At 52.3% G+C, this 22,170-nt stretch overlaps 2 protein-coding genes across 7 annotated transcripts in view; one reads left to right on the forward strand and one right to left on the reverse strand.

Moving 5' to 3' along the window:
* Positions 1 to 729: 729 nt before the first annotated feature.
* Ormdl3 (ORMDL sphingolipid biosynthesis regulator 3) overlaps positions 730 to 22,170 on the reverse strand; it is a 28,774-nt gene continuing 7,333 nt past the window's right edge. For 2 of the 6 annotated variants that reach the window (XM_055620289.1, XM_055620287.1), the window contains exons 3-5: positions 3,444 to 3,637; positions 2,617 to 2,768; positions 730 to 2,305 (exon numbers count right to left, since the gene is read on the reverse strand). In XM_055620289.1, coding sequence (XP_055476264.1) covers positions 2,170 to 2,305; positions 2,617 to 2,768; positions 3,444 to 3,617 — 462 coding nt within the window. In that variant the 5' untranslated portion in view covers positions 3,618 to 3,637 and the 3' untranslated portion in view covers positions 730 to 2,169. Of the gene's footprint in view, positions 2,306 to 2,616; positions 2,769 to 3,443; positions 3,643 to 6,085; positions 6,308 to 6,602; positions 6,717 to 22,170 lie in introns of those variants that run through there. The other 4 variants (XM_055620293.1, XM_055620288.1, XM_055620291.1 and 1 more) reach the window with 4 other exon arrangements.
* On the forward strand, positions 18,081 to 18,996 carry Lrrc3c (leucine rich repeat containing 3C). The gene has a single exon (XM_055620286.1). The coding sequence runs from the start codon at positions 18,232 to 18,234 to the stop codon at positions 18,994 to 18,996; it is 765 nt and encodes a 254-aa protein (XP_055476261.1). The 5' UTR covers positions 18,081 to 18,231.

A 22,170-nucleotide genomic window follows, 5' to 3' on the forward strand; every position in this document is an offset into this window, starting at 1 on the left:
CAGGCAGCACTTCTCCCAATCCCATACAGTCCCTATTTGAGGAGGGGACAGTATAGCTAAATGAGGATAAAGATCACACTTCTCCTCACTCCCACTCCAAGAACACTGCAATGCTGGGCCAGGGCCACGGAGCCCGGCTGCTGGGAAGGGAGCTTCTTGGCTGGCCTGGAACTTTGTACCTGGCCAGGGAGTAGCAGATAATACTGCACAGAACAGCCTGAGAGGCCAGTGTCCTCAGGAGATAAAGAATCCACCCTCTCCTAGCTGTGTGAGCAAAAGCCACAGCACCCCTCTCTCCTTCCTACTCCTCACAGCAGGAGGCACACCATTCCCCAAACAGGAACTAGCTGGGAAGGACCCAGGTGAGAAGTGAGGACAGACAGGCGGTGCCAGAGGGAAAACCTGAGTGCCAGAAGTCACTCCCACCCCACTCCATTTGCAAAGCCATGCCTGGACTGACCTTGCTGGCCACCAAGCCCCACTCCCAATTCCTCCAGCCAGAGGCTCAGAGCCAATCAGAAGAACAGCAGGCCACGGCACAGACAGTGGGATTCTGCTCTGACTTGGCAGGATCTTCACCTGCTTCCTCACAACTCCCTTCGGCTTTCTCTCTCTCCTGGGCCTGGGAGACCAGCGCCCCAAGGTCCCCACCATCACCTAGGCAGGAGCTGCTGTTGCCCACGCTGCCACCCCTCTCCCCAAGGCCCTCCAGGAAGCAGAGGCCAGACATGTGGGAAACAGAACATGTTGCTCTTTATTTGCATTTTTCAGAATACTGTACAAAGGGAGTAAAAATCCTATTCACACTTTGCTTAGAAAGACCAGAAGGTGAAAGTTCCCTATGATACATGGGGTTGAGAATGAGGGTTAGCGGTTAGAAAACAAGAGTGAGTGACCTCCCTCTAGCCCCTGGGAGAGGGCTTGGGCACCCACACATTTCCAAAGCAACATGCCCCGGTCGAACCAGCGAGGGGAGGCAACGGCTCCTCTCTGGCCTAGCCTCATGCTCTGTGAACTGCCTCTTCTGGCTGAGGAGACAGTGCCTGCAGCTGTCCCTATACTGCCCTGTCTGGGCAGGAATCCTGTAGCACTGCGGAGACCACTGACCTCATATGGAGGTGGCCCCCTGGCCCCTCACATGCATGCCGCCCAAGAGGCACTGCCCCAGCACAGTCTACACAAGAATACAAGTTGAATGGCTTAGGAAAAGCCTCTCTGTAAGCTTCCTCACACCGCTGCTAAGGAAGTGTCAAAGCGGACCTGCTCTTTGGAGGACTCACAGACCTCTTCCAGCCTGTGCAACCCTCGTTCCAACCCAAGAGCTTCAAACCCACACTGGCCTCCCTTCCCCACCACCATCATCCTGTGGGTAAATTAACCTTCCAAGCCGGCTCTCCTTCCAGCCCACATCCCAAAGGAGGCTGAGTCTGGCTTCTCCACCCTAGACCTCTTTTTTACACTGATCCGTATCGGCTGCTATCGTGTCCAGTCTAAGACCCAAAGTACTCTCCCTACCGTACCCCTGCTCAGAACTCCCCTCTCCCCAAGGCCAGGGCAGCAGCACCTGGCCCCCACCTCTAGGTGTCCCACCAACCCATCTTCCTTTCCTAAGATCCCCCTGCCCTACAGCTCACCCAGAGTGGGTTGCAAAGAAGTCAACAAAGCCTGACTGCTCTCTACCTGGAGGCAGTGCAGCCCACGTTTCTAATACACACAAAACAGTGAGTCTCACCCCCCAAACACACATGGAAGGACTGAGGGGAAACAATGCAGAAGCTGTACCGTCCCTCTGCCCCCTTCTCAGGGGCTAAAGTGCTATGGCTGCCTGAGGGTAAACGAGCCAGCAGGGGGTTTTTCCTGGTTCCCGGTCCCAGCTGCTCAGGTCCAGTCAGCCAGAGAGCCCAAGCCCTTTTCACGACCACCCCCATGGCATCTCTATTCAAAAGGCAAAAGGAAAAGATCAAAAACTTCAGAATGGGTTAGAGCCCAAGGGCCCCACCCTAACCCCACTACAAGCTACTCCAAGTCGGCTACTGGGGAAGCGAAGGGGAAGCCAGGCCCAGGGCACACCCCCATCTCTGGCAGTGTCCAGAGGCTCCTGTTTTCAGCGTCACAGCAAAGGCCTTCTACCCTTCCCCTGCCAACCTGGCCGGGGAAGGGGCTACAACCTCAGTACTTATTGATTCCAAAAATCCGGACTCCATGGAGTTGGGGCAGCTTGGGAATGAGCACGCTCATCAAGGACACAGTATTGAGTACAAAATGGACTTGGTCATACTTGGTGTAGAAGCTGGTGAGGAAGTACCTGGAGGAGGAGTAGGGAGATATGACAGTATGGGTTCCCAGATAAAAAGTAGAGTGACAAGTCATACTAGCTAACAAGGCCCTCCTGACCTATCCCCTAGCTTACTCCAGGCCTGTGGGCCTGTCTAGTGCAGAGTTGAGAAAAGTCAGGGCCAGGGAGGCCCAAGGCCCCATGTGAGACCCAAGGATCCGTCACTTCCCTCCCGGTGCTCATCCATACACTAAGGGCCAAAGCTGGGGAGGGCTTAAGGCCAGCTTAGTCCACCAGCTTCACCATGCCCGCTGGTATTCTCCCACAGCCAAAGCACTCACAGCACAATCGGTGTGATGGTCAAGAACTTCCTGGAGGCCGTGAACTGGACGCCATAATCCATCTGCTCCCAGTGGGTCAGCAGCCTTGCTTTGCCCTGGTCTGGAGTCTCAAAGGGTGTCCCTTTCACCGTGTGCAGGAAGATGTACATGCCCTGAAAAGAGGGGCCTTCATCAGAGAACATAGAAGACAAGACGACGCCCAGCCTGACCCCCATCCATCAAAGAGAGCTTCAAGCAGACTGCCACCTGCCTTCCTCTGCAGTAACTCAGGAAGGCAGCCTTAATACATGATAGAGCACCCAGGAGCTCAGAGGGAGGACAAAGGGGAAGTGAAAAGGGGAGGAGTTAGCTGCTGAATGGGCACAGCAAGGCAGCCTTTCAGCCCAACTGGAGTCTCTCTCTGCTAGCTAAAAGTGGCAAACCAAGGAGGAAGGACTAGACCCCTGCCTGGTCAAAAGTGGGGTACAAGGCAGAGGTCTTAGGGAGCACAAAGGGGCAGGAGAACATGGTTTGAGATCCTAACGTAGGAAAGGAAGGTTTCTGCACCAGATTCCTGGGACCTGAAGGCAACCTCAGCAGGGTCTCAGCTCGCAGCTGGCCATCCTCCAAATGCATCAGCCACCCCACCCCGGAGACATGCAGATCTGATTCTTCAGCCCACAAGGGGAAGCCAGGCGGATATAAGAGTTGGGCCTCAGCTCTGGTGACAGATGTTGTCAGGACCCGCTGACAGACAGCTGTCTGTCTCATGACAAGCTCCTCCTATCTCTCAGCTCTGGCATACAACGGCCCATCTGGTCAGGGGCAGGCCATCAGCAGGCTCTCACCAGGTTGTGGATGAGGTTGGTGAGGGTCCAGACGACGGGGACGCTCACAAAGGGGATGCTCAGCAGCACGACATGCAGGAGCCCGATGGCCAGCACGTATGACAGCCAGATGCCGCGGCTGTTCATCACCCGCGTGTTGGGGTTCACCTCACTGTGTGCCGTGCCCACATTCATCCTGCCACCCCTCTCGACGGCTGCTCTGCAAACAAGCAGCACAGGTGAGACAGGTCACACCACTTTCCCTGCCCCCTCACACCCTGAGCCCCACAGAGAGGCAGGCTTTTCATTCCCTGAGAACTCCACACCACTGTTTTGAGTCTCAAGCCCAGAAGCTGCAGAAAGTCCGCATGAATGTACACTAATCGTTTCCCATCACTGGGCTGCGATTAACACCAGGTCGGCATACACATCATCTACCGGGACTGTGTGCTGACAAAGGCTAGGAGGACAAGTCACCCAGAGGTGTCAATGGCCATCAATGTCCATTCCCCACTCTGGTACCCCTGAGGGCCTCTTCCTCCTGGGGTGGGGAGAGAGGCCTACTCTCTTAGTCAGAATAAACTGGCAACCCTCTCCCTGACAGAAGACATCCATCTACTTCAAGATCTTTCCAAAAGGAGCAAGAAGCAGGGAAGGCCTGTGGGCACAGGCAACAATGGATGAAGCCCTTTGGGGCTACTGTTCCCACCATCCCTATTTCTCCAATCCTGGATTTCCACAAGCCTGGGCCCAGGATGACTGACAGGGTCGGGGAAAGAGGGAAAACAGCAGGCCAGGGACAGCCTTTGCTCAGACCCAAAAACATTTCGACACAAAATGACACATGTATTGGGACATTTGGTCCGTTTGGCACCTGCTCAAGCCTACTCTCCTGGGGTGCCACCATTAGGCAGCCCAAGTACCAGAGGGTTCTTCCCCCCACCACCACCAGATAGAGAGGAGGACAGGACAGAGCACAGCCGGTATTACAGTTCCCACGGGTGGGATGTGGTAGCCATATCAGCCCTACTCCTCCCAAGGACACAAAACTACCTGTGGCCTCCCTGCAGCCTCCTCCCTTCTTAGCCCCACCTGACCTTCCCAGGTGTCTGTGGGTGTAAGCTAACAACATCGCTTTCTTGCCCAGTTCCAGCAGTAGAAGCTCTCCATCACAAGGAACCGAAAGGGCTGCCCTCAATGCCCAGAAAACCATGGTAGCGGCAGTCCACAGTGGCCAGAGGGGAGAGCGGCTTGGCTGTCCCCAGATTCCCCAGGGCCCACTGATCCATCAGCAGGTGGTGGAAACAGAAGGCATCAGTCTGCTGGATTACCTCCCCACTTTAGGGTCCTGCCTGATAAAAGGCCCCAGTGTAATCACTGGGCTCAACAACTCCGCCGTTTCAAGGTGTGCAGAGCAGAGCAGCAGACGGAGACGGTCTGGAAGTGCCAGACCGTCTGCTATCACCCTGCTGCAATCACCTCACCCCCAGACTCAGATGCTATCTCACCCAGCTAGGATCCTGGCCACGCCTCTTCCAGAGGAGCCAGAATTCTCCCAGCTAAGTTCCTTACTTACGTGTAATGGAAGCAAGTTCCCTCTTCTCAGATACCTCAGGAAATACGACCCGCAACAGTTTCCTCACAAACAGACCCGTGAGTTGGCCTAGGGTGCATCCAAGCGGACATACTCCTCTGGGACTAAACCCCTGACCCATTAAGATGGATAATTGGTCCCAACAGAAACCCAAGGAACTAGAAAACCAGTTGTTTACCTTCCTCAGACCTTAGGGCTTCGGTTACTCAACACAGGCCTCCTGGGACATCTACTATATAACAGCCTCCACATGAGAGGCAGGGAAGGAGACATGAAGTCTCTGAAAGATCATGAAGGTGAGGAAAAGAGTTTCCCAAGTCTCACCAGGAACTGCTATCCCTCCGCCATAAGCCAGGCCTGCAGCAGGCACAGCTACAGACAGAACTCCCTCACATTTTGTTCAGGAGTGTCAAAAGCCTGGCTGGATCCCAGGCTTACAAGACCCTCCAGCCCTTTCTGGCTCTAAAAGGCCTAACTGATCCCATGGGCATCATCTTCCTTAAGCCTAAGTGCCAGTTGCCTTTCAAAGCAAGTAAGGAACCCCAGGAAACCCCCTGCACCCTCTCCCGCCAACCCCCAAAGTACTTCTGAGACTTTCCTGTGGCTTTGTGTACAATGTCACTTCCATTAGAACAAAACTGACCTTTCTCCCAGAAGTGAGGAAATAGGAGATTGGCAGAGGCAGAAAAGTCTGGAGCAGCCAGACTGAAAACTTCTGCTGCCACAGCTGGTAGGTGGCTGATGTGGTTTCATAACCTGCCTCAAATCAGAGCCCAAAACGGCCTGGTCTTGTTAGCCACTTTTTAGCCATATATATATATATATATATATATATATATATATATATATATATATATTTTCCCCCCCTCCCTTTTCCATGCAGGCCCAAGCCAGTCTGCCAGGCACTCATGCCAAGACCAGATTAACCCCCCAGCGGAGCCATCCGGTAAGCACTTCCAATGTCCTCCCTCCAGCTTAAGGCTGGCCCTTTAACACAGCAAACCTGTTCCCAAGGGATCCTAAGAGGGAGTTCGTGCAATATACAGTATGTCTCTTTCACTCGGCTCACCCTGAATCTGAAGAACCACGGTTGTCCTCCGGGCCCGGATTCCTGTACTCAGTAAAGCGGAGTGGAAAGAAAGCGAACCCCCAGGAATCAGGAGCGAGGAAACGGTGTCCTCGCTTTACTGGACTGTGCGAGCGAGAACTCCTTCCAGAGGGCCTCCCGCTCTGCTTCGCAGCCCGGTACCTCGCACTTGCAGCCTGGCCGGGTTCGGGGCCCAACCCCCATCTCCACGCATTCCCTCAACCCCGGAGGTAGCCAAATCTTTATCCCCGAAGTCCAGCCGTTCCCCGCCTCCCACCCCCAAGCTGAAGCGCTCCTCCCGGACGCCCCACCCCCCCGGCCTCCCGCACCCACTTTCCTCTCTCGGCACTCCTTCGCCTGATGCACACACTCTCCACCCCCCAGCCACCCAGCTCAGGTCTCCTCCTGCACGGACGCCTCCTCAGCAGCAACCTTCTCGCCTCTCCAAGCCGTGGAGCCGTCGGGCTTCACCACGCCGAGGCCGCCCGTATGGACTCACCGCGCGGGGCCGGAGCTCGAGGGCCGGGGAGAGGAGCCCGAGAACCCGGGCCGCGGCCGCTCCAGCAGCTGTAGCAAACCAGCGGCGGTAGCCAACCCGCTGGCAGCTGCGGTCGAATCAACTCACTGAGCCGGGCCCCGTGACGTCACTGCCACGCGCCTACCGCGTTGCGCCTCTCGGGAAATGTAGTTTCTACGCTGCCTCCTCACCCGCCCGCCTGGCGCCTCCTGGGAGATGTAGGCTTTTCCCTGGGCTAGCTCTTCGACCCTTTGGGGAGCCTCTGAGCTGCAGCCTCACGAAAGAACGTCTCGCCCTGACGCAATAGTGAGATCAGATCGTGTGTCTTCGATGCGCAACAACTCAGCTTTTGCATCTGTGCCCTTCAAGCAATGCACAAGCGGTTTGCCCATGCTCCCGTTTTATAGATGAGGAGACTCAAGAGTTTTAAGTAACTCACAATAAGGCCCTGCTAAGATAGACTGACCCTAAGGCCCCAGATTGACTCCAGAAGCCGAGAAGCGCGACCATTTTCCCTGAAGGAACCCCACTCAGCCACCCCGACTCGGGATCACATTTTCAGGACCTTGGGGTTGGGTTACATGTCTATAGGGTAGAGACGAGAGTCTGTGGGCTTCGTTGGTCCACCCGGTCTTTATACTTTGCTGGCGTGGGCCTGGCCTCTCCTGGATCTCCCCGCATCAGGTATTATATGATGTGTGTCTTAGAGGCCTTAGGAACAGTAAGGAGCTTTGATCTTCTGTCTCGTGTTAGCATGTGTGGCTTTAGGTAGGAAGCCTCCGGTCTGCAATTTTCACGTCTGGAAGCCCTGAAGAGACCGGCACAGATTTTCCTGCTAGGTACACATATTGTAGGTACGCCTTTATTGGCAGTGTAACTATGGGCCAATTACTTAATCCCAATTCCACAGCTGTGAAAACCTACCTCCAAGGTTGTTTTGATATTTCAAAAGAATGTAATATAAAGCACCTGATACCTTGTAGGAACTGAACTAAAAAGCTTTTAAGCCCTCCTAGGCCACTCCCACTCCCCATGTCAACATGAGAGGGCCTCCCTTCGGTTGTTTCCACTTCCCCGCCCTCTTTAAGTCCCGTGCCCATAAGTCATGGCAAGGCTGGAATGACAGGATCAGATGACGTTAACAGATGCCAACCTGGCTGGCTGTAAATACAGGAAGAACTGAAGGAGAAAACCTGCCCACACAACCTGGGGAGCATTTTCCTTAGACCCACCCATCCTCTGGGAGCTGCCAGGAAATAGCTGTCTCAAGGCTGGAGTAGGAGCCCTGGAAGCCAGTAGTGAGTGTACTACTACCCGGAGCAGTAAAAACAGGCAGCTTCTCAAGTATTTCCAGAGCCAGAGGCCTTGAAAATTCAGATCCTAACATCTGAATAACAATCTGTGAAGAAGCCTCACAGAGAACTGCTCAGCCTGAGAGCCAAAATAATGGCTCTTTTTTTTTTTTTTTTTTTTTTTGCAAAGTGAACCTGCCTGATGCCTTTGATTTTTCTCTGGGATTCTTCCATTGTCTATCAAGGAGGGTGAGCTCTGGATCTTTGCCAGTTTTCTCACGTCTGTGTGAAGTTCAGTGACCAGACAGGGACTATATCCCAACAAGGCGATCTGATGAATGCAGGGCCTATGGGCAATGTTGCTGGATATGTCAGAGCCTATTAATAGCTCCTGTTATCAAGTTGGGGTTTTTGTTGTTGTTGCTGTTGTTCATAATGGAATGAACAAAGTTCAGCTCTTTCTGCCTTGTGGTAAGTTATGGCTCATATTCCACCTGAGCGAGCTGGCGTCCGTGTCATCATGTCCTCTGATCCACTGCCCTCATAATTACCAAGTCTTCAACAGACATCCTATAGCTGTGATGGCCTGGAAGAGCAATGTTCAGGAAGAGCAACAGCACTCTTTCCTGGTGCCGGGGAACATGCAATCCCTTGGACAAACAATTGGCACTGTGTGCCAAGAAAAAAAATTGTCCATGCCTTGAAGGCATGGTTGTACTTTCCATATCACATTCTAAGAAAGTGAAACCATGTACAGAACAAGGTCCTTGTGTGAGGCTGCATAGCTCATCAATGTCTACAGTAGTGAGATCCTGAGAGCAATATAAGTGCCCAGGAAACAAGTCAATGTTCTAGGCTGGAGAGATGGCTCAGCTGTTAAGAGCTCTGAATGCTCTTCCCAGAGGACCAGGGTTCAATTTCCAGCACCCACAGGGCAGATCACAACTGTAACTCCAAGGTCTGACACCCTCACACAGACATACAGGCATACAAAAAACACCAATGCACATTAACTTTAAAAAAAATTAAGTAAATGTTTTATCTACACTGGATAGAAAACTACAAAACCACTTATGGTTGTAGAAACTGTGTGGCAGCATGGGAAAACAGTTGCCAGGTTATATGAAAAGATAAGGATAGAGACTAAGCATTTCTCAGGGATGTCATCAGCAAAATCTAGATCCAGGGAGACAGGTGGACCTGGTGGCAATTGCCTGTCATCCAGCATTCTAGGAAGCAGAGACAGGAAGCTCACAAGTTGGAAGTCAGCCTGGGTAGCACAGGGAGTTCTAGGACAGCATGGGCTACATAGCAAGAGTCTATTTGAAACTAAAAAGCCAGGCAAAGGGGTGCGTGCCTGTGATTCCAGCAGTCAGGAGGTGGGAACAGGGACACCAGGGGGTCATGACCATCCTCAGCCAGTAGCCAGCCAGTGCTATGAGACCCTTTCTCCAAAAACAAAACAAAGTCGGGCACTGTATTGTTCTGAAGCCTTATTTGAATCCTGATTTAAGCAAACCAACTTTCAAAGTATATTTGAAAGTATATTTCTAGTTATCAGAGATAATTGGATAACAACCAAGCATTTGATCATAATAAGGACTTGTACATTCTGCAGCATAATATGGTCTTACCATATGTTATTCATTTAAGAAAATAAAAGTCTAGGGCCAGCAACACAGCTCAGTGGGTAAAAGCCCTTGCCACACAAGCCTAGCCACCTGAGTTCAGTCCCTGGAACCCATTGAGAACCAACTCCCAAAAGTTGACCTCTGACATCTGAGAGTGCGCACACACACACAATGGGAGGGGTAAGCCAGGCAGTGGTGGTGCATGCCTTTAATCTCAGCACTTGGGAGGCAGAGGCAGGAGGATCTCAGTGAGTTTGAAACCAGCCTGGTCTACAGAGTGAGTTTCAGGACAGCCAGGGCTAAAGAGACATTGTCTCAAAACAAAACAAAAAAACCAATAACAACAACAAAACCCAGAGATATATTCTAAACTATTTCTGCATGGAATGAGACATTCCCTAGATTTACTACAAAATAATCTGGACTGGGGACATGGCAAAATAAACAGTCATCAAACCGGGTACAATGATAATTATTAAAACTTGGGTGACAGAAACATGAGAACGAACGGTTCCTCACATTATCCTCTCTATTTTGTGGACATTCGAAATTGCCCACAATTAAAGGATTTGTAAACCTGAATTTGAATCCTCGAATACAGTAAAGAAAACTATAGAGTGGTGCTGGTGAGGTCTGGCTCAGGCTTAGCTCTCTGCTCCTTTGGCCTCCAGCTGTGTGACCTTAAGGTAGTCACTGGGCCTCCCTGTACTTCAGCTACCTTGTTTATAAACAGGTAAGGATCACAACAATCTCCACCTCATTTACGGAGATCAGTAGGGCCGATAAGTGTCAAAGCACTGGGACAGTCACCGGCTCGGAATGGAGGGCTCAGTGCAGGTCATCTGCAATTAGTCCCTTCCAGGTTGGATGATAAAGACTTTACTAAGTTGTGGAGTGTCCGTGAAAGAAAAGAGACCTGTATTAGGAGGACAGACTTGGGGTGATCTTTTCGTTCTCTGGTTTCAACCTCTATGTAATGCAATCTTACCTTCTAAATATTTTATGAAACGTGTGTGTGGGTTTTTTTTGTTTTGTTTTGTTTTTTACTATCACAAGCTCTCCCCAGCCTGTGAGGGCTGCTCAGGGGGCTGTGGGGCACATGTTCCCCAGGCTTGGAGTGATTCTGTCTGGAGCTGGGAGGCCCTGCTTGTGACAGACACACAGAGACCCTGGTGGGTGGTGGCCATGCGGGACGGTAGACAGGGAACACCGTCTTTGAAAGAAAGATGCAGCAAAAGCTGGGAAGAGGCCCATCGGGAATCGAAGAGTCCTATGTCCTGTTCCGTCCACTGGGACACTGGGGCACAAATGCCATCCCTTCCTTTGTCCCTCCCTACCTTACCCTCCACTTCCTGCAGAAATACAAGGAAGGACAGAGCTGTGTGCCGTCCTGTTCGTGCTTTTGTTTGTGGGGGATACCCCAGGACTGGGGAGAATAGGGTTTGAGGTGAGAACTGCTTTGGGAAGAAGCTAGAGGGTATGAAGACACAGCAGCACCTTACTTCTCTCACCTTGGGCCCTGTCTAACTATCATGGGCTGCAGAGGGAAAAAATAGCCTGGCCAGGCCTCTGGTCCCCCAGCCAGTGCCCGGAACCAGAAGCCTTCCTTCCCTCTGGGAACCACAGCAGAAAAATACTCTTCAGTCTGCATATTCCTTGACGTGGCCCACTGACAATCTTTCCCAACAATGAAAGCAGTTGATATACACGGGACATACTGCGGAGCCCGAGGACCGGGGTTATAAAATCCAGGAGCCTCACAGTAAGACCCACCCTGGTGCCCTGCAAGCTAAGTTCCTAAAAGGTCTCACCTAGGTAGAAATTCTGCGTGACCTCCACCTCCTAGACCACTCCTCCCGCTGCCCAAGGCTAGCCCCTCTTGTCGGAATGATCCCAGGAGGCATTCATTGTTGGATGCACCCACATTCCAGCGCAGGGTCAAGAGCATCATGCGTAGAGGCCTGTGGCTCAGCTTCCTGGGTTAGGCTTCTTGGGCTGTCGTTTGGTTTGGTTGGTTTGGTTTGGTTTGGTTTGGTTTTTTTGAGACGCGGTTTCTCTGTGTGACCTTCGATGTCCTGGACTCGCTTTGTAGATCAGGTTAGCCTCAAACTCACAGCGATCCACCTGCCTCTGCTTCCCCGAGTCCTGGGATTACAGGCGTGCGCTGCCGCGTTTGGGGGCTGGTTGAGCTTTAACTCACGTTTACATTTCCTGTACAAAGTAGAGCTGACAGATGATATACGTATGTCCCTGTGCACACATCCCAGAACTCAGTTTCACAGCGGAGCTTTCATTCCCAAAACACACCTGCGCTTGTGATTTCCTCAGTCTCTAATCCCTCTCCACCCTCTTTTCCTTCTAACAGACCCTCGTCGTCCCTAAAGCCCCACTCAGCCGTTATCCTCTCTGTGAGGCCTTCCCCCGGTGCCCAGGCTACACCCACCACTCCATCCTCTGGGTTCACAGACCTCCCAGGACAGGAATGTGAAGTGTGCCCCTAGGAGATGCACACTGAGGCAGGAGGGAAAGATCAGGAGACTCTTAGGGACACGAGGAAAAGGATCCCCTCAACCCAGAAGTCTACAGTTCTCCCAGCATCGGAGCGGGAATCCCAGCGCAATTCACACGGGCTGAAGACCATTCTCCCTTCCCAGCTGAAAGCCTGCAGTTTTCCGTGACTCTCACCCGGACCACCCCCCACCCCCTTACAGGGAAAGGACTTGTCCCAGATCCTTGTGCAGCCCTGGTGGCTCCTGCTTCCACCTTAGCAGATGATCGTTTCAGCTAAGGCTGTCTGGGGTCACCATATTTTGCTCATTCATTGGCGGGGAGGGGTAGTTACAGCAACTGTTGACACATAACTTGAGAACTCCAAAGTGTGTATGTGGCTCTGTGTGTGTGTGTGTGTGTGTGTGTGTAGATTTGGCATATGAGAGAAAACATTTGATATTTATTTTTCTGAATCTTTTTTTATCTGTTCAACATGATGCTCTACAGTTACATAATTTTCCTGCAAGTGACATAATTTTACACTTCTTCATAGAAAAAAAAAAAACCCACTCCATTCTGTATATCTTATTATATTTTCTCTATCCACACCAGTTGGTTTCCAAGCTGCCGGTATCCTATTGTGCAGCTAAGTTAAAGGAGGGGCTTATCTTCCAAATAGTGAGCCAAGGAGGCGCAAGGTGGAGGAATCTCTGTGCCCTTCACAGGCATCAACAGAGAGACAGCCATAGGAGGCACGAAGGCAGCTCAGCTCAGTATCGGCCACTGAGTCAGTCTCAAACTTCAGGAGACTCACTCCAAATGGTTTATTTTAAGCATTTTCAAGTACAGCACAATTTGGTGCAGGCTATTCTGGTGATAATTAACTCAATACTGCTTGCACAACAAAGCAGACATAAATTATCTCCTCAAGGAACAAAGTAAGCTAAATATGTATCAGTCTACACCGAAACTCTTTGTAAAGTCCATAAAGATAGGTTCTATAGATTGACTGAGGAAAAAAAAAATATGATGGGGCTGGAGGGATGGCTTAGCAGTTAAGAGCACTGTCTGCTCTTCCAGAGGTCCTGAGTTCAATTCCCAGCACCCTCATGGTGGTTCACAACCATCTATAATGAGATCTGGTGCCCTTTTCTGGCATGCTGTTGTATATGCAGAGCACTCGTATACATAAAATGAATAAATCGTGTGCGTGTGTGTGTGTGTGTGTGAGAGAGAGAGAGAGAGAGAGAGAGAGAGAGAGAGAGAGAGAGAAGGGTCTTGAGGCAGGTCTAGTGCTGGAAAAGTCAGAGTCACCAGCCTAGAAAGCATGGACTCTTTGGCCTTCTGGGTGGGTAACAGGTTTTGCATTCCTTCCCTTGAAGGAACAACCCCATGTGCTTAACCTTCCAGGTCCCCCAGTGCTTGTCTGTGAGCACACAGACCTCTGTGCCTCCCACAAGGAGGCTGCTGTTGGCTGAGTAACCCAGTGATGCCCAGGCCAATACCTCACTGAGGTTGTTCCTCTCTTCTGTATTGCCCCATGGTGATGAGATGGCTAGATTGGCCCTCCCTGTTCTAGGCACAGGACATGAAGGACCTGGCCCCACCTTCTCTTAGGAACATTTTAGCCAACCCCTGAGAAGTCGTTGGCTGGAATTTGGACCATTTGCAAGATGCCAAGCAGGTGGGAAAAGTCAGCTGTGGGGTTTGAGGTATCCAAAGGACCAATAAGATTCCATCATCAGAGACTGAGTGTCCAGATACTCTTCCAGATCCACGCGGCTATCACAGAAGGGTGGTGAAGGCTAGACACCAACTTAGAAGCCTTCTTCTTGACATTTATCCTGTGTGTGCTTCAAGCTCCCTACCCATATGTCGGTCAAGCCAGGCATCACGTTAGTGCATGGAGAAGACATGTGTCAACATGTCTGTGTTTCCTACACTGACAAGTCTCAACACAGGCTCACATTAGGAATTCCTGGGGATTCTGGGCAGTGGCAGTACACACCTTTAATCCCAGCACTTGGGAGGTAGAGGCAGGCAGGATCTCTGTGAGTTTGAGGCCAGCCTGGTCTACAGAATGAGTTCCAGGCAGTCAGGGCTACACAGAGAGACCCTGTCTTGAAACCTCTGCCCCTACCACCCCCAAAAAGAAGTAATCCCTAGGGAAAGCTGGAAACACATTAGCACCTAGAGTCAATGCATGAAGATCTTAATAGAATTGCTCCTGATGAAACCTGGCACAAGTGATTTTTAAAGCACTCCCAGAGAGTCCAACACTGTAGGCTGTTTTTAGAACCACAGCTACAGACACAGCACCTTAGGAACAGGGTCTGTTCTATACCCTCTTCAACTCACACACTTGAGCCTCAGGCCAGCAGGCAGGTGGTCCTCACTGCAGGAGGGAACCAAAAGCAGAGGAGTTTGAAGAGATGGCTCAGCAGTTAAGGGTACCCATTGCAGAGGGCCCAAATTTGGTTTCCAGCACTCTGTTAGGTGTTTCATAACCACTTATAACTCCAGCTCCGGGGGATCGGATGTGCAGTTCTGGCCTCCTCAGGCAACTGCACTCATGTGCACATACTCCCCAACACATATGTACACACACACACACACACACACACACACACACACACACACACACATTTTAAAAACAATAAAAGTAAATCTTTTTCTAAAACGTCAGAGCATAACTTCTTCTCTAGCCTCTGTTACTCCACATACGGTAGCGGGCACTGCCCTGAGCGCCGTTTCTCCTCCCATTTCTTGAGCCCCATCCTTGGCCTCCCTTTGTTAGCCACAACCACAGCTCCAGGTGGCCTCTCCTATCGGCAGACTGCCAGGTGCTCTTCTAACTGCTGTGCGGGACATCCCAGTCCCACTCTGGCTTGGCAGACGACCTCGTCCAAGAATGTAGCTCTCCCACAACAGCCAGGCTCAACCCTTGGGCCTTGGCCAACGTCCCTGTCTTGGTAAGAGAGCAAAGCAAGATGGGAGGGCTCACTAACGCACTCCCAAGCATTCAGTGGCAGGGTGTCTAGCCTTAATTTGAAAGCAACTCATATAGAACAAATGCAATTATTATACCTATATCATCTGATTCTTCAGACAAACGTGAACCTAAGAAATACCCCTACTGACATCACAAGATTAAGTTGGAGGCAAGTACATCCCCAGAAGCGATAACATCTCGTAGCCGACTCTCTGGTTCTAACCCTACCACGCTTCTATTTTTGTTTGGTTTGGCTTTTATTTTCTTTTTCGGTTTTTGATTTTTGGAAACAGGGTTTCTCTGTGGAGCCTTGGCTTTCCTGGACTCGCGTTGTAGACCAGGCTGTCTTTGAACTCACGGCAATCTACCTGTCTCTTCTAAAATTGCTTGCTCAAAGGTAAGTCACAGGGACAGTCTCATGATTAGCATTGTCCATGGTTCCAGGAGAACCCACCTCAATGGACTTGGAGAAACCTCAGGCTGGATTTTACACTTTGCTTGATATTATTTACTTTTTAAGATAATATTACATCATGTTTTCTTTTGCACCAGACTCTACAGTTATGTGTCTGATCCTGATCAGAGACTCCTGCAAAAAAAAAAACTAGCAAGGCTCAGGAGGCCAAGGGAGGAGAAGTTTGAGTTCAAGGCCAGCCTGGGTTACATAGTAAGACACTTTCTCAAAAATTAATAATAATAATAGTAATAATAAACAACAATAATAATAACCACCCAGCAAGGTTTTCCTCCTCCGGAAGACCTGCACAGTCTGATGTCGTCTTCCTCAGAGCACCCCTCATGTCTCCCCGATACTCTATGACACCTCACATTCCTGTTTTCTTCCATCAGATCTAGCAGAAGTTACCCAGAGTTCCACACAAGATCACTGATGGTCAAAGAAGCACCAAGTATTTCGGTGTGACCCGGAGGTGAGAGAGAGGCCTACGGGAATAGGAAGTGGTTGGTGAAGGATGGATTTAGATTGTGGTCTTGGTCTGGCCACGGACCCAATATAAGTCTAGACATGGTTTGGGCCTCCATTTACCTGCCTGCGACCTGAGAGGTTTCCGCTGGACGGTCCCTTCTTTGGAGCTCCGTGCATCACTGAGGCCCTAAATCCTCAGTGGGTAAGATGATATCACAAAGGACCAGGTCATGGGATGGCAGCAGTATGGCTGGCTGGCCATGAGGGTCAAGGAAGTTACACAGGAGAAACCCATGAGCTAAGGTACTGGGTAGTTTATCTGCATCAGCGGTTATCAAGCTTCCTAAAACTCTGCCACCCTTTAGTACAGTTCATCATGCTTTGATGGGTCCCAACCATACATTTCTTCTTGTTGCTTCATGGCTGTAGTCTTGCTACTGTTATGAATCGGAACGTAAATATCTGTGTTTTCCGGTGGTCTTAGGTGTGCCCTGGGAAAGGGCCATTCGACGCCCAGGGGGTCGCAACCCAGAGGTTGGGAACCACTGATCTACATGGCCATCCATCTCCATGACTGCCGGTCACCCTTGCCCCTGTAAATTACCAGAGGTGAGGTGGAGCAGAAAAACCTGTCTTGGCGTTACAATCACGAAGTCAATTGAGACTGTTCTGGAAGATGGAATGAACGAAAACAGCAGCTTTTGCATTTCACTGCCACAAGCTCTCTCATGCCCACTCCACAGGATGCCTCTCCACATCCCGCCTTTGTTCAGACACAAGAGCTCAGACATACACACAAAACACTCCTCCGACCTCCAAGCCTTCCTTCCCACGACCCAACGGACATTGGGAGAGGGGATGTTGAGGAGTGGTGGGGCCTGCAAACCATCGCTAGCATGAAGGGACCTTGAAGAATAAGTCATCCCAGCCACCTTTGGGTCAGAGGTTCGAAGTAGGATTTAAAAGGCCACCCTGGGAGCCCGAGAACGTCCATACTGACCCCTAGTTCAGTACTTTAAATTTCAACTCCTAGAGCGACAGACAACAGCAAGCTGAAACCGAACCACCACAGCGACCCCTGCTGGTCAAGAGGATTGGCCCTGTGAAGATCCTGGAACATCCTCTGAGAAAAAAAAGACTTGAGGTGCCACGGGCCTACAGAGAACCAAAGAACAGCGGGGGAGGGCTTGAGTTGCAAGTGTCTGAGGTGGAATTGCCCCCAGGACAACCAAACCACCATCCTTTTGAATGGCCACGCTCTCAGGGCAAGAAAAGGAGGATCTGGGAGGCAGTTCGCATCAGCAGAGAGAAGATAGAGTTTCTAGAAGATAGAGGAAAGCCCGGGGCAGGGAATGGAATCTAGCCCTGTCTCCCACACTACATAGTTCATCAGGGTCTAGGATCTGCTCTCTCTTGGCATTGCCCGGCCAGGCCATGGCTCGGGTATCTGACACCTGGGGCCTAGAGTCACATGCCAGGAAACTCTATACACTTGGGCCCCAGGTCACAGCTTCCAGCTGCTGTAAGCAAAGAGGACTTCCAAAGAAGGAAGTGGGTCTCCAGAGCCCACTGGCAGGGGGCTACTTCCGGAAGAAAGGCAGCAGCACAGGAGAGGACTCTGCCAGCAATCCCAGGTGAGAGGCTGGATGGAGGAGAGGAGGGGGAAGATGAGCAAGGCCAAGAGCCCAGAGCTGGGTGGGTGCTTCCAGAAAACGGGGTTGATGAGCACGAAAGGTGAGGCCAGGGTACCCATTACCTGCCTGTATACTCTAGCTGCTCAGCCTGGAGTTCTGCCACTAATCTGTCACTTTTGTGACATTAGCGCCAGCCAGACCCTTCTGTGTCTACCTGGCCTTCCTGGCAGTCACACAGGTACGCAGACAGCAAAACTATTTATTTCAGTGAGGGAAATGAATATACAGCTTGAAACCACCTCCCCCCAGGCCCATTTCAACAGGGCAAAGGGACAAAGGGACCTCATAGATTAACCTAGAATCAATAGAACCTAAAAGTTTCAAGTCCAAGGGACTCTTTCCCCCAGGGTCCTATTGAAGACAGAGACAGACAGATAAGTGGACAGATGGAGAGATGGGCAGATGGGCAGACGGACAGACCAACCAACCTAGGACTGAGAAAGCCTCCAAAGAAGAGGCTCCGGTCCAAATAGACTCCACTGAGGATCCCTAGCAGGGGGACATAGAATTCTAACTTTTCTCTTCCTTCATAGGTCCATCTATTGCCCAGATACTCCACCACGCCAGGATTATGTTTATCGGTGACCATGCTCCTTCTAGCTCCTGGCCTCCTGCCCCTCCTGCTGGTGATGAGCACGGGGGGCTCAGCGCCCCCCCAGACCCTGCCCCAGGGCTGCTACATAGCAGAAGAAGCCGGAGAACAGACATTCCGCTGCAGCCAGGCTGGCCTGAGTGCTGTGCCCAACGGCATCCCCAACGACACCCGAAAGCTTTACCTGGATGCCAACCAGCTGGCATCGGTGCCAGCCGGTGCCTTTCAGCACCTGCCTGTCCTGGAAGAATTAGACCTGTCTCATAACGTCCTTGTCCACCTCTCAGGGGCCGCTTTCCAGGGCCTGGAGGGCACTCTGCGCCACCTTGACCTCTCGGCTAACCAGCTAGCATCCGTGCCCGTGGCAGCCTTCATGGGGCTGCAGATCCAAGTGAACCTGTCTGCCAACCCCTGGCACTGCGACTGTGCCCTACAGGAAGTGCTCAGGCACGTAAGGTTAGCTCCGGGCTCTGGGGCAGGCATCGTGTGTGGTCCAGGAGCCCGGCCAGATCTGGTGGGACAGGAGTTCCTTCTGCTGGCCGGGGAGGAAGAGCTATGTGGGACAGGACGAGGCGGGACCCGAAGGAGCACCGACGTGGCCCTGCTGGTCACCATGGGGGGCTGGCTGACGATGGTAGTGGCTTATCTGATCCACTACGTGTGGCAGAACCGGGATGAGACCCGGCGCCCCTTCAAGCGGGCTCCTCCCCCGCAGCCCGCACGCTCCGAGGACTCCTCCACCCTCAGCACTGTGGTCTGAGGACGGCGAGCGGGTTGCGCTCGTGGCCCTGTGCCCTGGCCTTTCCCCGACTGCCCTTCCACATCCTCTGCCCTGTCTACCCTCTACCCCAGTCGGTCTCAGCCGGGGCGGGGTGTCAAACGACCCTCTGACGGGGGTCACATATCAGATATCCTGCGTATCGGATATGTACATTACAATTCATAACAGTAGCAAACCCACAGTTATGAAGCAGCAACAAAAACTGTTATGGTTGGGAGGAGTCATGACAGCTTGCATTAGGAGCGTTAGGAGGGTTGAGAACCACAGCTCTATCCCTTCCTGCCCCCATAACTACCATCTCTGGTCCGGCTCGTCTCTAGCTCCTGCTCTCTCATTTTTTACTCTCTCGGTATTTCTTCTCCCAACACTATCCTCCCATACCCGGATTGTGCTAGACTCTGAGAATCCAGAGTTCCTGAATCCACAGGGTTGGGGGCTGCAGAGCAACCATCTCAGTGTGCAGCAACTCAGAGGGAGGAAACAGGAGCTGCGGGGAGCCCGGGCCTGGCTACAGCTGACCAGAGGGGCCTCACCATACACATGTGGCTGATGACCCCCCAAAGAGGGTGGCTTTGAGGGGGCCAGGGGATGGTTCCCGGTAAAGTGTCTGTCCTGCAAGCACAAGGACCTGAGCTCAGATCTCGAACACCCAAAAGCTGAACAAAGCGTGGGTGTCTGTAATCCCAATGCTGGGGGCAGGGGACGGGGAGAAACAAGGAGCCTGGAGTTCCTTGGCTGGCCAGCCTAACCAAATAAATAAGCTCCAGGTTCAGTGGGTGACTGGACCCTGGCCCAGAGTAAAGGGGAGAGCAACTGATGAAGGCACTCAGTGACATCATCCTCTTAGTTGCACCCACATGAACATGTATCTCACACACACACAGAATGAGGGCTTTGGGAAGAAGAAAGGATGGTGTGAGAAGCCCTGAAGCAAGTCTTGGTGTGTGGCAGCAACCTTAGGAGCGGGAGAGGGGGTGTGGAGAGGGGCGAGGGAATGGTGGAAGCGATATGGAGTAGGAACAAAAAGCAAGGGTGCGGCCATATTGAGAAGGGCCTCTGGGCTCTTCTCTGCTCCCTGTCTCCTCTCCTCCACCTCACTTCTCACCCCTCTCTTGTCTGCAGGCTCTTCTTGTGTCCTTTATCAAGGACTGATAAAGGACCCTGCGCCACGGTCCCCTACTTCCTTTCCCAAAATTTTCCTATCATCCTGCCCTCTCTTTTATACACTGGTAGTTTTCCTGAGCCCTTCCCTTGGAGGAAAGATGGCCCCATTTAGAGACTGAACAGGGCATGGGTGACAATTTACCCCAGAGCATCATTGAGCAACTCAGTAAAAAGCCTCTAATGAGCACACTTGATCTCTTTCTCTTTGTTCGCTCTACTGGACACGTGTGCTCTGGCAACGAGGAGCAGAAGACTGTGCAGCCCTGCCCGCCACCTTCCCTCTCTGGGCGTTGCTCCCAGTGGGCTACATGCCTGCCCATCTCTCTCTCAGGAAAGCCAGAGAGAAGGTGGCCTGGCTTCACACACACACACACACCCTCTCTCAGCCCTGCCGGGCAGGATTCATGGAGGATAGAGCAGGTTCTAAGATGCCACCAGCCCTGTGAAGCAGTGGTTTCCAGGGACTTCCACCACCAGCTTCACTCTGCCCATTCCTCAGACAGCCCTGGGAAACTCAGACCGAAGGAAGAAGGGTTTCTCCTCTGGGCAGTTCTGAACCCGACCAAGCTAAGCCATTCCCCCCCCCCCCCCGACTAGCGACGGCTCTCAAAAGCCTCATTATCTACAAAAGGGGCTGGGTAGAGAAGAGAAGAAAGCAAGCCAGAAATGCTGAAGCGGAGGCCTGGTGCGAGGTCCATGCCAAGGGAGGACAAGAAAGGAACCCAAATCTCCTACCCTAGTGGAATATACACCTTCCTGTTTAAGGGATGGGATAATTTGGTGGGGAGATGAGGGTAGGGCCAGGGTTGCAGCTAAGAGGAAAAGAGGGTCCCGGCCTCGCCCCACCAACCACAGCAACCTAAAAAAAAAAAAACAAAAAACAAAACTCAGAAGCTCAGAGCAGCCAAAGGTGTGGAAGCACTGGAGAGCCTTTTGGAGGCAGGGGCAAGGCAATGGGGACACTCCAGGCCAGACCCTGCCCTGCCCAGGGTTCCCCGGCCAGGGTGTGTCTGAGAAGGAAGCAAGACAACAAGCCCCAGAAAACCCCAGGCTTCTCTGCCTGGGGGGGAAGGATCCCCCACCCCCACCCCAAAGGTGAAGCCCTATAGAAGACAGTTGCTACTGTCCGGCACCCAAAGCTCTGCATGTGAACAAACGGGTTTTCCGGGTGCTAGAAGCTGAGGTAGAGGGTATGCTGAGATGCTAAAGAGGGGTCTTAAAACGACTGGACTGGCGGCGGGGCTGACAGGCTGAACACTGTTGACCGCAGGAAAGCGGCAGCGGGCGGAGTGGGCGGGGCTTCGGCGGAGTGGGCGGGACTGCGCTGCGCAGGGCGGAGTAGCTAGTGGTCGCGAAGAGGAGTCCGGGCGTCTTGACCTAAAAAGGCGGGAGGCAGGGCCGAAGGGGTGGGATGGGGCGGGGGGTGAGCCAGAAGGAAGGTGGGAAATGATGCTGAAGCCGATTCGGGGCTGAGCTGGGTTGCCCCGGGGCTCCGCCGCCGCAGCCAGGAACGGAGGCGGAGCTGGATAGTGACTTCAGGACCTGGGAGAGGCAACAAAAAGGGGATTTAAAAGGACTGGGGCGGGGCTGGTCATCCGAGGGGGAGAGTACGGGCTACCGGGGCGGGGGAAGGGTGTAAATGAGGCCTCAAATGGGAGGTTATATTTAGCCTCTGCGAGAGATTGGAGCTTTCGCGCGAAGGAATGCCCACTCCGGAAGCTTCCTGTTCCTCGAACTGCGGGAGTACCTCATCTGCCTGGGGATGACCTGGGATCTTAAGGAGCCAACTGGTCTTGGGAGGGAGGCGCGGAGACAGTTCTTAAACAGCTGCTGGAGACCTCTAGCAAACTGTGCGCTGTCTAGGAACATCCTCCACCTGCTGGACTCGGGATCAAGAATGAGAGGCAGGGGAGGCGGGCCGGGATGAGACCGGACGGGTGGGGTGGGGGCGGCCCTCTATGTACTGGGCCTACCAGGATAAGCACAATA

The sequence above is a fragment of the Psammomys obesus genome, unplaced genomic scaffold (genome assembly GCF_907164565.1).
Source record: "Psammomys obesus unplaced genomic scaffold, mPsaObe1.curated_primary_1811, whole genome shotgun sequence".
Taxonomy (NCBI): domain Eukaryota; kingdom Metazoa; phylum Chordata; class Mammalia; order Rodentia; family Muridae; genus Psammomys; species Psammomys obesus.